The 15,409-nt window shown below is 35.2% G+C and overlaps 2 protein-coding genes across 7 annotated transcripts; both read right to left on the reverse strand.

Moving 5' to 3' along the window:
* Nucleotides 1-403: 403 nt before the first annotated feature.
* Nucleotides 404-7,016, reverse strand: LOC112523961. The gene is made up of 7 exons (XM_025133659.1): nt 6,523-7,016; nt 5,652-5,792; nt 5,195-5,560; nt 4,158-4,400; nt 3,005-3,097; nt 1,818-2,018; nt 404-842 (listed from the first exon to the last, which is right to left on the reverse strand). Exons 1-7 carry the CDS (start codon nt 6,844-6,846, stop codon nt 630-632), a joined length of 1,581 nt encoding a protein of 526 aa, XP_024989427.1. The 5' UTR covers nt 6,847-7,016; the 3' UTR covers nt 404-629.
* Nucleotides 6,606-15,409, reverse strand: LOC112523963 (zinc finger MYND domain-containing protein 15). Of its 6 annotated transcripts, none has more exons than XM_025133661.1 (12): nt 15,275-15,409; nt 14,816-14,929; nt 14,468-14,586; nt 13,979-14,025; nt 13,791-13,891; nt 13,427-13,514; nt 13,050-13,158; nt 12,072-12,243; nt 11,915-11,986; nt 10,723-10,836; nt 9,399-9,512; nt 6,606-6,675 (listed from the first exon to the last, which is right to left on the reverse strand). In XM_025133661.1, the coding sequence occupies exons 1-11, from the start codon at nt 15,374-15,376 to the stop codon at nt 9,420-9,422; spliced, it is 1,131 nt and encodes a 376-aa protein (XP_024989429.1). In that variant the 5' UTR covers nt 15,377-15,409; the 3' UTR covers nt 6,606-6,675; nt 9,399-9,419. The 6 variants fall into 6 exon arrangements, 5 of the variants coding, with proteins under 5 accessions (XP_024989429.1, XP_024989430.1, XP_024989428.1 ...); XM_025133662.1 differs by lacking the exon at nt 6,606-6,675 and adding an exon at nt 8,530-8,631; XM_025133660.1 differs by lacking the exon at nt 6,606-6,675 and adding an exon at nt 8,530-8,743.

Here is a 15,409-nt window from a genome sequence, read left to right on the forward strand (position 1 = left end):
GAACCTAATTTTTTTTACCTTTCGACGGAAGAATAATACGATGGCACGTGCCACCGTAGCCACTATACTAGATCCGCCGTCCGTCTCTAGTTCGGTTCATGGTCACCCGAATTTAAGAAAATCTCATACACAATATAAAAATGGTACCGAAATATATTATATTATATATACATTATACCCGGTTCAGATGCCTATAATTCAAAACCAAAATCAGCTGGTGAATACCTGTTTTTTTGGGTTTATGTTTTACGGATCTCTCTCTCGGTTTTTCGGTTTCTCGGTTTCAGATCAAATGATTCAACTCGGTTTCATGGGACACCCCTACCTTGTATATCTCACACAAATATAGGTTCCGACACCGTTCCCATGAAGACCTCCACCCGATATCATCAAGAACCAAAACTAAGAACTATTAATACACCATTTACATATATGGAGACATAATTCGTCGTCATAAAACACAATTCGAACCACAACTTGACGATCATATAAAGAACTATACACCAAGAATCAACAGTTTAACAAAGAGATTACTGCTTTATGCGTACTCAAAACGACACACTACAACGTTTCGGCCAGATTTTCAACATATACGACAAACACGGGATTAAAATTCTACTTTTTTAAAACTAGCAATGCATAGGCCTTCCATAAGTTGGAGGAAGAGAAGGGCAATGCTCGTTCATGTTGGAATAAGGCTCTAAAGTATTGTATAGAGGTAGTTCCATACGATACTTACCGAGAATTTGGCAGAACGGAAGCTTATCGTCACCATTGTTGCACCAATTTGGAAGTCGGGTTTGGTTATTCTCAAAGATTTTCAACATATAAGCATCACGAATCTGTAAAATAGCCATGAATTAATGGTTACGGATATGTGCTCTGAAAGACACAAGTTGTAACACCCGATGTTCCAAGTAGTAGACTGACCTAATAACCTTTAAATCAATTTAAAACCATGGTGTAAGGTATTGGTAGCCCACAAGTTTATAACTCATCAAACTCAAAATTGTGGGCTACCAATAACTTACGGCTATGGTTTTAAGTTAATTTGGATGTTACTGGGTCAGCCCTTTGCTTCGGGCTATGGGGAATTACACAAAGGAATTTGAGGTTAAATGAACTAAAGGCCCATCTGGTTTAACATAATGTTTTTGAAGGATCTAGATTTCACGGAAGGATTTGGAATCTTTGGTTTATATGATTTGGAATGGAATTGATTCCATCCTTAATAAATAATTTATAAAAATAAAAATTACCTTTTTATTAATTAATTATTACAAACCAAGTGTTTTTAACATATTTTAAACAAAAATTACTAACAAATTCTATGAAATCACATAAAATACCAACTACCCTATGGGATTTCAAAATCCCATGTGGAATATCATTGTATTCTTGAGATTTCAATTCCTGACTTCCCTTTAAACCAAACACAGAATCGAAATGGAATCAAATTCCAAATCCCACCAAATCCCGCAAATCAAACAAGCCTAACTTTCAATTTCAATGTTCTTAGAAATATTCCGACACTGAATAGGCGTGAAACGAGACAACTCATAAGCTACTCGAGATTGTCTCGGTCAATACTCGACCGGAATAGCCTTGACTTGAACTCAAGCTTGACTCGACATATTAACAAGTCGAGTATACAAATACTCGAGCTCGACTCGCATCATTTATACCCCTAACACTGCACTATCAATAATGGTATGCTACGACTAGAAGAATGTGATAATTAAAGGCGTTGATTTATACCAATTTGAGTATGAAACGTAAGAAGTTTGAGTTAGAGAGTATAAAATTTAGATTCTTACAGTGAACTCAGTTACTTGAATAGAATCTGCAACAGGGCCGAAAACTCCGGCTGCTTTATACATTTGCAGAATAAAAGCAACACAAGTTGTTGATTTGCCATCGCTATACACCCATTCATCATTCTCAGGAATTGTGAGCAATTCATCAAACGATATGCCTCGCTTTTCGGTCTCTTCTAGAATTTCATACAAGTCCAAACCCTGAAAGGAAATAGATAGGCTTGAGATTTTCCCACCATAGAACTATAGATGTAGAATAACAAGCGCACACACACACACACATCATGGATAGTCACCACAACGTGTACACAATCAATAAAGAGGATTTCGGGCGCTTAATTCCACCTGACATCAAAATTGGCACCATTAACTAGTAAAATTGCCTGAGGTTCCGCCCCGCTTCCGAGAAAAATCAATGAGTGTCACCAAAGTTAAGACCAGAATAACCATTTGTGAAACAGAATGTTATCGTGGAAAGACAAAATATGTACCAACTATTAACTAACATGTTCCTTTATTAAGTAAGAAAGGTGCATAAGTTATGGCTCATTTACATAACACTTACCAGGTAAGCGCTTACCCCAAGAGTCAATACCTTCACTTACCTTATCGGGTAACATTCCCGGCCATCAAAATGGATTGATGATAAGCGTTTATCACCCGGTAAGTGCTTACCTAGTAGGAGTCACCACCCTCACTTACCGCATAACACTCTCAATCTTTGCCTTCCCTCTTACCAAGTAAGATTCTCAGTCCTACCAGGTAAGATAATTGACCCAGTAAGTGCTTACCCAATAAGTGTTTGGTAAATGGCCCTTAGATGGTAAAGTTCGGCAATTGCTACATATTGGCCCTGAACTGATATGTTGGCCCTCATGACTTTTTACTTGGTTTAAGTGCTACTCTCTTCGTCCACAATAATGCAATATTCAACCACGTACATGGTTCGATTAAAAAGTTTTGCTATTAGTTAAGAATCGAAAATACCCCTTAAACTTCCAAAGTAAATCCATTGCTATCTTTATCTTGTAATGAACATCCAAAAAGAGAAGAACTAGCATTTATCTTGTGCAAGAGGTTGTATTAAACTTCGGAGAAAAAACACCAGTGCAAATAGAGTTTCTAGGCAATAATACCACTTTAAAAACAGTAAAACAGAATATGAACTTCAAGAATGGCGCAATTACCTCTGTCCCAAGACGCATATTTAGAGCTTCGTTCCACATATTGGCAGCATATGCTGGCTGCATTCTAGTCCACATAGACATGACAGAAATCACCTGCAATATATTTCGGTACTTCAACAACAGGCAATACGTAGTGGGAACTACTCTAGCCCCCGTTTCTACAACAATCTAAAAACGGCAGGGACAAAGTTAGGACTTGTAGAAAAACGGTTACAATGGTAGCTAGGGTGGTTCGGCTTACAATTTTCTACCTTTATCCATTATTTGTCTGAACTTTTTCCTTATAAATGGTGCTTTTATCCTTGTTTGTATGAGATATTGAAAATTCACAAGATACAATGAGAATCCTAGGATGTACCTAGATGTAACATAAATATTGTGTGATTGAGTTTTCACTCACTGCAACTATTAGGATACGTATGATACACTAAACATGAAAGAACGGAACAAAACGGAGATCACTATTCCATGTTCGGCAAGACTTTTATGTGGAAAAGACAAGAACAGAGTGGAACAGGCGTGTTCCACCCCCACCCCATGGAACAAGATGGAACAAACCTGTATTTTACCAATATAACTTCCAAATAAAACCTAATTCTTTTCTAAAACATCAAATATGTCTTCCTCTTTACATTTTATTCATTCTTCAAATTTAATTATTGTATTTTATGCTCTAAAAACTTACCATTTACCGTCCTCGAAATATTATTTTTATACGGTTTCTATATTTCGATTAATTTATATAATTTATTAAATACTAATAATAATTAAAAATTGTATAAAATGAGGAAACTACATAAACTTTTTATCTTGGTGTCATTTTAATCATCTTGACGGAAACTTTCTAATGAAATATTTTGTTATAAAAACTATCTATTTTATTATAATTTAATAATTAGATAAATTAATCAAAATATATAAACAAGGGTAAATTGATCATTTTATCTATTTTGTCTTGTTCAGTTCCGTTAAAACAAATGCAGAACAACTATCCTATCCTGTCTGGATACCAAACGTGAACATGTGTTTGCTGGTTGAGTGTTGATGCTAACAAGATAAGAGTTTGGCAAAAAGATAAAATAAGTATGCAGGTAGCACTATGATGGAGGCTAGAATGAAGTAGAAATACAAACTCTAAATTGACTAAACGTACCAAGTGAGCATCAATAGGTGGCGGATAGTTATCACCAATTGTGTCAATCCAACTAAAAATCATGTTATGATAGCCATACGGCTTGCCGGACATGCTCTGAGCATATTCCCATGCGGCGGTGTTGTTCCACTTCGCACGTATCTCAGGATGTAACGGTAGCAAAGCTATTTGTGGGTTAGATTCATCCTTAAGTGCCAAATCCCACCATTCATCCCATGGAATTACCACAATAATTTCTTCACCCTACAATAAGACCAAGATCCAACAATAAAGATAAAATACTCATGAAAGAACCAAGGGTCTGTTTATTAGCAGCTTAATGAGACTCAAAGCTTATTCGGTCAGTTATACATGACTATTTGGTAGTGGATTAATAATATAAAAAATGGCTTATTCAGTGAGCTTCTAGGAGTGAGCTTTATGCAAAAAGATAAGTTGTTTTCAAAACTTCCCCTCCCAATTAAAGAACATATTCATTCCATCTATAAGAAACCCTTTCAAACAAAAACTTTTCCAATCTATACAAATAGATTAATCAACATGGACAACTTTATCCATACATGACTTAATGAAAAACCAACCAAACAGCTCGCATTACATACTCTCTCTTTTCGCATGAAAATTGCAGTTGTTCCTTTTCCAATAAAACTGATTTGGGTCTACAAAATTTCTTTATTTGTCTGAATTTACTTAAATTGTGTGTCAAAAAACTGTTGTAATTCATGGGATGGAAGGAGCAAAACAAATTGTTTGGTTGGTTTTCCATCAAGTCCTGTATGGATAAAGTTGTCTGTGTGGATTGTTTTGTCTGTATAGATTGGGAATGGGTGTGGTTTTTAATTGGGAGGGGCATGTTTGGAAATTTTTTGGCTTTCTGCTAAAGCTCCCCCAGAAGCTTACTGAATAAGCCACTTTCCATATCATTAAGCCATCACCAAAGAGTCATGTATAGCTGATTGAAGAAGCTATGAGTCTCATTAAGTTGCTAACAAACAGTTATCATGTTTGTATGAACTTCAGATCTTCAACTCCTTTACCTTTTCATTCTCGTGTCCTGATTCCCCAACCCAAAGATTGCCAAAGTCATCCTTCATACAGACAGCTGTATGACCAGCAAATGCCCCCGTAACCCACTTTTCCAATGTTTCAAAGCCACCCCATCGTCCACGGATCTTTGACACAGCTAGAAAATCACCAGAATGGACATCATTTGGATTAATAGTCGCACGCCAAGGCTGAGGACGAGTCTCAAAAGTAGCACCCATGTGATTCTTCAGAAAAGCAAGGTTAGCATTTTGGCCCCATTTTGTGTTGGAAAACAGAGGCAGAACATCAACCAAAGAGAGCAATGTTCCTAGCATTCCAGAAGGCATCAGAAACACAGAGACTCCATGCTGCTTTACCTAAATATCACCATCGTAACATGGTAAAGTTAAATCAACAACACCAAAGTTACAAGATCACAAATTTGCAATTAGTGTGCGCAGAGTATACATATTCCAACTCTGCTGTTTCCTCCCAAGAATCAAAAGTCAAAGTGTGTTCTCGAGCTGCGAAGTAGTAGTCCCAGGTAATCCTGTAGGGCGTAGCAAAGACATAGAGATCCATACATGTCCAACTGTGTGCTTCAGCAGTCTGTAGAATGAAAAATTATAAGCAAAAACAGGATCCAAAACAATACAATTAAGACTTCTATTCAATGTAGTGTTCATGCCTCGAATTTCAGGCCAAAATTGCATTCAACCGATTCTCTCAAACTGGTATATAAACTTATATTTGTTGGGTAGTTGACAACCCTTTCCATCTAACCATTAAACCCATATTGAAAGCTAGAAACTAGCATTCTACTCGAAGATCACACAGTTTCTATGTACTTTGTCAAAATTGCATCTGGCCGATTGCATTTGCTTTTTTGCCAACTCGGCCTACGAAGAACCTGTTTTTTTTTTTTTCTGTCATTCCAAACAATAGTTGTAGTCAATGAGCTTCTTGAAGAAGATGAATAACGATTTTATCCGCTGTTGCTTTTTTGTTCTTGTTCAAGGGACTGTTGAGTTGGTTTTTCATTAAGTGCTGTATGATTTCCAGATTAAGCCACAACCAAACAGCCACTTATGGCTCAGCGAATAAGCTATATAGGTTATATAGCCCATTAAGTCACAACGGAACAGCCCCTAAGTGGATTAAACTTCTAGAATAGTTAAGCTAGGCACTCCATCATTACGAAGTTAAATATTAGAAGATCAATTAGTATTACTATACTATCTTCAACTTCAATTTCTTAATAAACGAAAGCAAAACAAGATTAAAAGTAAACAAATTAAACTTACGTCAGTTTAATTAAACCTAAGGAGGAAATCCAAACCTTGAGATAGATGATACCGCCTCCCATACCACGATCATCCCCCTCAGTGAAATCCATACGAGCTTCATTCCCGTTGAAACAAGCCCCTTTCCACTCAAGCGACCCATTATTGGGAGAAATCGTCCCGACGAAAGACGGCAACAAATCCACCGCCTTGCCAAAATTGTTCATAACAGGCCATGAAATTTGACGTGGTAGAACAGGCAAAACATCGTTAACTCTAAAAGGCAACTTCAAAGCATCCCCAAATTCCGATACAGACCCTAAAATCAATCCTAGAATACACAACACTCTCCATAACCACATCATCCTTGATTGCATCATCGAACTTGTGGAAATTCTCAAAGAAATTGTTGATTAGGTGCAGTGGTATTAACGAATTTGATCCATTGAATCGATTTGGTCGAGGAGATCGATGAAGTTGGGGTTGAATTTTACGGTGAAGTCAAAGTTCGTACAGCGTTGTGGGCATCGAGATAGTTTGATCGGTTGATTGGAAGTAATGATGAGGTTTATCTTATTGTTTCGAACTAAAAGAGTATAATTTTCAGTTTTGGTACTTGTAGAATGCTCTACTTTACACTCCACCACCCTACAAAATTTTCAAGTCAAGTAAACCACCCTAAGCACACGACACCGTTATTTTAGGTAGTGTTTAGTATGGATATTAGATATGACAGAACTAGATTGGACAAATTGTTTGCATTGCATTTTACAATAATTAGAATAGAAGATGACAAAACTGTTAAAATGATAATATTGTCATAAAAAGTTATTTAAGTAATTTTATTTATAATTAATAATTTTATATTATATATATATAGTTAAATTCAAACGAAAACTTTAACTAAAGAATATAATAAGAAAATGATCGAATCAAATTTGATGTTACATTATAAATCACATGTGATTCACGTGACTTTAGCCCCGATATGAGGCTACGAGTCATGTTGTTCGCACACTTTTGCGTTGATTATTGGTGGAGAATCACATKTGATTTTGTATGCAATTTGATCGTTTTCATATTCTTTTATTTGGCTATTTTTCTCGTTTGAACATCCCACCTCTCCCTCTCTCTCTCTCTCTACACACACACACACACATATATATATATATATATATATGTGTGTGTGTGTGATCTTGTTACACTAGAAAGAATGTTTTCCAAATTTTTAGGTGGAACAATAATAATTCATTTTTGCCTCATTTTATTCTTGTCCCTTGTCCTGCCAAAGAGAGACCATCTTTTCATACCATTCTAGCCATTAAGCCGTTGTTTAACTTTGTTTGACTTTTTAATTTCTTTTCAAAAAAAAATACAAATTTTAACTTTTTACTTCGTTAAATATAACACCATTTTAAGTTCTATATATACAATTTTTCTTTTTCTACATGATTTTAAATTATTATTTATAATTAAGTAGAAAACACACGTATATACACAAATTACATTTACAAGACTTGTATTAAACTACACCTTGAAAAACATCTTGATCTCATTGTAAATTTCTGGAACGCTTATTTGGTAAGTGTTTATGAGGTCAATTTACCTTATTGGATGGACATGATAAGGATCGTTACCCAGTAAGAACGATAACAAGGACAAAGAGTCTTACCTACAAAGTGCTTATTGGATAAATTGTTTCATAAGATGCCATTTTAATAGACTAAAATCTCACCCGATAAGTTAAGTGAAAGTATTTTGAAATATCAAAACAAATTATTATTCGTCTTAAGATCAGTATGAATAGTCGTAGGTTATAAGTCAAGTCTCGATTGAAAATATAAATAGAGAACAAGGGGAGTATACCAAATGCTAACCAAAATCAAATTACAGAGAACAAGGGGAGTATACCAAATGCTAACCAAAATCAAATTACAAATGAACATGACAAGGATCAAGAATCACATCTGTTAAGAGCATTTTAGATCGAAAATCACATTACCGAGAGTCTTACCAAATAAGTGAGGGTTACGATTCTTACCCAATGAATGCTTACCGGATAAATTGTTGCATACGATGCCGTTTTTATGGACTAAGATCTTACACGATATGATAAGTGATAGTGTTTGAATCTTACCAGTAAACACTTACCGAGTAAACAACCCCTAAATCATTTGTACACATGCTCACAATTGGTTAGCATTTAGATCGAATAACTAACTATATATGATTTCTTTAAAAGATACATCATTGATTGTTGGCAAAACTTTCATCCACCTGATGCAAAAGGCGATCCAGAAGGTTATTTTTGTGGTTGTACCGTAACAGATAATGAAACAAGATGGCAATATTCCTAAGGACAACCAGAAAAAGTACACTAGGCCGAAAAAGAATGTGGTTGTACAGGTAGCCACTGGCACCCCCTAAATCCGCCACTGGCTAGATATTTCCCTTGTGGATACGGCCATACGGGTGGGTGGTATTAGTCTACGATAAAGGAGCTTTATGTAATTTAGCACAAGGACTAGGGGCAAATTTGGTATTTGATATGGGAATTTCAACTAGGGCCGTCTATTAACATGTTAAATCTTGGTTTTTGAACAAAGCCTCCAAAACTTTGGGGCCCAATTTATTTGCACTTAGGACCCGAATTTATATACTCCAACCTATGAGCCCACCTCAATGAAAACATATCTAATTTATTTCAAAATCAAAATCAACTGCTTAGTTTCAGAATTCACCAATCAAAAACAAATATGATTCTTCGATAATTTTTCTGACTTTGTCATTTTAAACAATTATGTTTATTATTTCAGTTTGGTTATTATTTATTTTAGACGATCTATAATTTTGGTATGGCTGTATCAGTGTCAGGACTCCAAAAAAACTGGGACGGCCCTGATTTTAACCTAAAGATGGAGAAAATTGATACCTGTTCAAATAAGGCCTCAATTTATATCCCAAATAGAAAGCAATTTGAGTAGCATGGAAGGGCCAGAACACTGTCTTCAACAGCTAGAGGCTGCCTAAATGGGTTTAGCTGAACCTGTGGCAAAATCATACCATCTTTTAGTATAGTATTATACAAAAATTAAAGAAAATAAAAAGAAACTCCAATCTTAAATGTCTACATTTAATTGTTACAAAATAATAATCTTGTAGACCGGCAATGAGCGACAACTCAGTTGCAGTCATAGACTGACCTAGAAATTTTTTAGAAAATCTCTTTTGTGGGTTCCATGCATTTTTTAAACAGCAATAATTATTATATGTTTATAAACAAATATCAAATATCTAATTTAAAAAACTAGTAAGTTTTCATTTCACACCAACTTCAAGGTAAATATCAAAGTTCTTGTACAAGAACTCAAAGGGGGTGAGGTTCTAATAAGAACTCCCCACGACGTTGGTCTTTGTAAGAAGCTACACTTTTTACTTATAAGAACCTTACATTAGAGATGCTCATTTTATGGGTCCCATGTATGATATAAGTTAAATAAATAAATGCATATTAATAGTTATATAAGATATAACAATCAAAGGCGAAGGATCGCGTGAGGAGAGTTAAAAGTGAGAAGCATAAGAAGGGATTTGGACCCTTGATCACTTTTAATCTCTTGCCTACCCATGAATTGCATTTCTTATGGGAATTGATCCGGTGCATTTCATCTTAATGTGCATCAAAGGGTGGAGATCCCTTCTTACGCTTCTCATTATAACTCTCTTGAGTGAACCTAACCCACAATCAAATATATATATATATATATATATATATATATTGTATATAACTAATAAAATCTCACTTACACCAAGTTCAAGATGAGAACCAAGGTTCTTGTACAAGACCTCAAAGGATGTGAGGTTCTTACAAGAAATCTCTCTGATGGCAGCTTTTATAAGAACCTATTCTTTTTGCTTATAAGAAACTCCAATTGGAGAAGCTCTAAGGTCAAACTTACAGTTTTGGTTTTTTGAAGTTGAAAAGTGAAAATCTACCATATTCAACTATGTACTTCTCTTTTATCAACATTGTCTTAAGTACCCTTCAATAATGCCTAACTATGCAAGACTAATGGACCAAAAAGAGTATGATCAATTATTAATGATAGAAAAGAGCAGTAACTTTAAATCATGCACTTCCCAATAAAGGAAATATTTCAATTTTCATGGTCATCCAGAAATGGCAATTGTTGCCATCTTCATTGAACGGATGTGGTGCTAGTATTTAAGCAAACCCGTAAAGAAAAAGAACTTACAGGAATTGTGGGTGGACTACCGGTCACAGAGCTTATACAATTAGCTGCAAGATGACAAGCTTCTTCACAGTAATCAGAGAAAATGGCAGGGATTTCTATTTCTCTTATAAGCTCCTGTAAGTGCAATGTGAACTTTGACTTACAGCACTACCACATGCAAAAATATATACCTCCCTCTGTCCCAAAACAAATGTCCATATGAAAAAGATATAAATTTTGATCTTGACATGTCGGTGGTTTTTAACCGTAGGCATGGAAGTAATGAAAAAGAAAAAGTTATGTAGTTGGACCATCTGGCTTCCTTGCATTAAAGCACATTCCGGGAGTGAAAGGTAATTAAGTAAATGGCAATTTTACCCTTTATAATAGAGAGAGTAATGAATTTCTCCATCTCATATTTAGGGTAGAATTGGAAAATAGACGCTTACTTAGGGTGCATTTGGTATTTAAACAGACAAAACAGAACAGGACTATACAGGACAAGACAGAATGGAACAGTTGTTCAGCGTCTGGTAAGACAAAACAATGCAGGACAAAACAGATAAAATGATCAATTTACCCCTAATGAGTTGTTCATATCTTTTATATATTTTTATTACTTTATGCAATTTATTCAGTTATAATAACATAAACATTTTTATAACAAAATATATCATTACAAAGTTCTCGTCAAGACGATTAAAATGACACCAAAATAAAAAGTTTATGTAGTTTCTAATTTTTATTTTATACCTTTTCTATATTATTATTTTCTATTAAAATATTTAATAAATTACATAAATTAACCAAAATATAGAAACCATATAAAAATAGTATTTTGAGAACAGTAAAGTGATAGTTTAAAGAGCATAAAATACAATAAATAAAATTTAAATAATTAATAAAATGTAAATAGGGAGACGTATTTGATGTTTTAGAAGAGAATTAGGTTTTATTTTGAGATTATATTGGTAAAATATAGATATGTTCCATCTTGTTCCATGGGGTGGGGGTGGAACACACCTGTTCTACTTTGTTCCACATAAAATTCCTGCCAAACATGGAACAATGATCTTTTTTCTGTTCTCTCCTGTCTAGTGGACCAAATGCACACTTACTTTTGAAAGTGGACACTTGTTCTAAGACAGTAAAATAGAAAAGTGGACACACATTTTGGGACGGAGGGGGTGTCACACATAGATCAAAGACATACGATAGTCGGAAACCAGCTTTTGTATGCAGCGATACCAGCATTTGGAGCAATGATTAACTCGGGTAGAAATTCCTGTCCGTAAAGAAGCAGATTCCTTATGAAGATTGTTATTGAGAATCTATCAAGTAAAATACTATCAAAACTATGCATATATAACCTTGGTGAGTTCTCGGTAGCGATCATGATAACAACCTGAATGAAGCCTTATACTAATCGCTGAAGATTTATCAGAAGTTGCGTGTGAACTGAATTCACCTTTGCCAGATTTGCAACTGCAGTTTGCATCCAAACAATGTGCATAGCTACAAAGACTGATTGTCTCGCCATCCCTGTGTGCCAAAATGGAAAATGACACAATGAGGCATGAGCACCATCTAATTCATGGGAATCTATCAACAGAAAATGATGATAGATAGTATGAATTTTATTACATAACGAAACAGAAGCCGTGTTGATGTAAAGGGTGCTTTAGACAGCTCTCAATCTCAAGGCATAATTTCTTCCCCACCCCTAACTCCCCAAAAAAAGAAAAACTAAAAAAATTCAAGTTGATTTCTAATCAAGAACAAGTTAGCATTCATCACCTATAACGCATCTACTCTTTTCCTTGTTAACAGGACCACAAGATTTCCACAGCAAACCTAAAACTATCCACTAAACAAGTTTTATTTAATGCAAGTTTATGAAGATCAAGTAGAAACTATGCAAGWTTAAGAAGATCAAGTAGCAACTAGTAAAAGTAGAAAAAGAAAAGAAAAATTAATTATTTTTCTTAAAATTGTGTGATATTGATATGCAGCAATTTCAATAGAATCATAAAATCTTACAGAAGAGCAGATGTAATAGGAATCATAATCATCTTATATGGTGCCTAATAGTGCATTAAATGACAAAGATCTATCATCAATATAACTTGAAATAAACCATGCCAAATCAGACGTAAAAGACTTTAAATACTTAAATTTGATAATCAATTGAGCACATAAGTTAAGGAGCACAGTCTTGCTCATGAATCAAAGTTCACATAATAATGGTAGGCTGTCTTCCATTTGAAGCCAGGCCACTCATTTAAATCTTTTGCATTTTTCTTTTTCATCACTACAAACCAAATCTGTTAGCCAAATAAGATGCTGACCTATCATGTGGAACAGAAGGTCCAACAAAATCTATATGCACTTGAACTCCAGGAAGCAGAGCATGTAACTCCCCAAAGACAGCAAGTTGATAAAGTTCCCTCTCCGGCCCTTCAGAAAGGCAATCCATTAAGCAAAATGAAGAATCAGCAACACAAAATTGATACACCAACTACTTAGCGATGGCATTGGGAGCCAAAATGATTATGGAGATTAGGAAATGCCATTTCATCATGTTTGAAGACATGTAAAAGAGCATCCACAAGATGTATGTGTGTGTGTATAAAAACTATGTCAAATGCCATTTTATCATGTTTAAAGAATGTGAAAAAGCAATAAGCTGAATTGGGTTATAGAGAGTAGGAAGTGATTAAAATACCTAGGTAGTGTATGCACAATTCATCAGTGGTTGAAGGGATCAATTGTTTCTCAGAAGCAAGTTGAATGGCCTGATATATGGTCAATGGCTGAAAAGAGATCAAAGTAGTAGTAGTAGTAGTTAAGGCGAAAGAGAGGTAAATATAAAAATTTGCCCGTATGCAACTAGCAGCTACATCTACTACATACATTCTATGAAGCATCTATTTTTATGATTCATGACAAGTAATGCACTTTCATGCTTGATATTTGTCTTATTTAGACATCCACCAGACCAGACATATATAAACTATCTGATAAGGATTTTAGCAAGACACTGATAGTACATAATTAAACCAACTAGCAAGTGAGCAAGCATGCATTACCCAGTGAAGAAGCACAGCAACTGGAGAATCTAATGGGATGCCTCTCCATTCATAATAGTCATTCCAACTATATAATTGGTTCTTTAATATAGACAAAGGCCCTGCATGTTGAGTTTGTGTATAGGAGCTTTGAGAAGCAAATGCAATTAATTGGAAGCTACATGAACTGAAAAATTAGAAAAATATACCTCTACAAGGGCATAATTGACTTGAGAGACTCCAACACTTATCAGACCTTCCAATTAAGTGAGTAAGACAATGAGAATTCATGGGTAATTCAATCATGTCAGTAGCTTTGTATTAGGATAAACTAGAACCAAAAGCTTAGGACCGCCACAGCATTAATACATCATTGAAAATTGTTGCATTTTACACATCATACGCACTCATATATAGTACCACACGTTCAGATTATATTCCCTCTTCCCCATAAATAAATATAATGATTTCCTTTCTAACTATGGGTATTCGTATCCCAAAACAAATGTAACATTTTCTTTTTCCGAAAAAGTTTCAATCCAGAGTCACCTTAATTTGTCAAAATTTAGGCGTAATTTAGACATTTGAATAATAATCAAAATCAATTAAATCATGTGCTTGCTAAATGTGAGCATTTATTTGGGAAAGAATGAGTCTAACAATCGAGACTTCAGGGAAAAGAAGGGTAAAAGAGAAACCTGAAATTATCCAACAAAGTAACTGAAGCCCCACAAGTACATTCACAGATCCAGAATCCTACATAGTGGACCGCCATATTTTCCAAGAATGAACACCTAGTCTCCACCTTTTCACACACCTGCAACAAGTCAGTCAACTGAAACAATTATAATTACCCAAAGCCCTTGAAGCTTCTTTGGTTAAGAGAACACTGTAACGTTAAAACAATATATTCCCAATCATGTTTTGTTTTGGTAAGAGTGACTCGCAATGAAATTTTTTCTTCATGAAAATACATAGTTCATATCAATTTTGGAGTCAAAAGTTGGCCAGTTTGGCCTCATAATCTAACTACATAAAGTAATTACCTGATAAGTAGCTCCTTGGGAGAAAGTAAAGGGGAAGTCGTTTAGCAGCTCCACAGCACACATTTGTCGTTTCAGTCTTCCACATTCTTCTTTATGAACTCCCCAGTGTGATATCTTACACAAAATGAATAGAAACACACTTAATTATCGGTATCAAATTAAGGTAATTACATAGCAGAAGTGCTCATATAACGCATAGCCATGGCAGAACGGACAAACAAAATTACTTAATTGATTATAGGTATCAAATGAAGTGATCCACAGAGCCGAATTGGACATATAGTGCATTAAGACGACCTACTTCTACTTGAATTTAGCAACAAAACTAGTCACAGGAATCAATTTAAAACAACAGACAGAGTAATAAGTGCGAATTTAGGGTTCTTACGGAGGTTTAAGCACCTTAAGAGATTATGATTTGTGTGTATGTGTGCGCGTTTAAGTAGAGAGACTAAAAACCTGATGTGCAACGGAGCAATAGGAAACGGCACCACAACCGCCGCACCGGCGATTTGCTGATCCCGAGCACCGCCGTCGACTTCCCTTCGCGGCACACTCCATGTTCCCGGTTTAGCTCAAAACCGACGTGCCACG

This window comes from Cynara cardunculus, assembly GCF_001531365.2.
Source record: "Cynara cardunculus var. scolymus isolate 2C chromosome LG 12, CcrdV1, whole genome shotgun sequence".
Classification (NCBI taxonomy): Eukaryota; Viridiplantae; Streptophyta; class Magnoliopsida; order Asterales; family Asteraceae; genus Cynara; species Cynara cardunculus.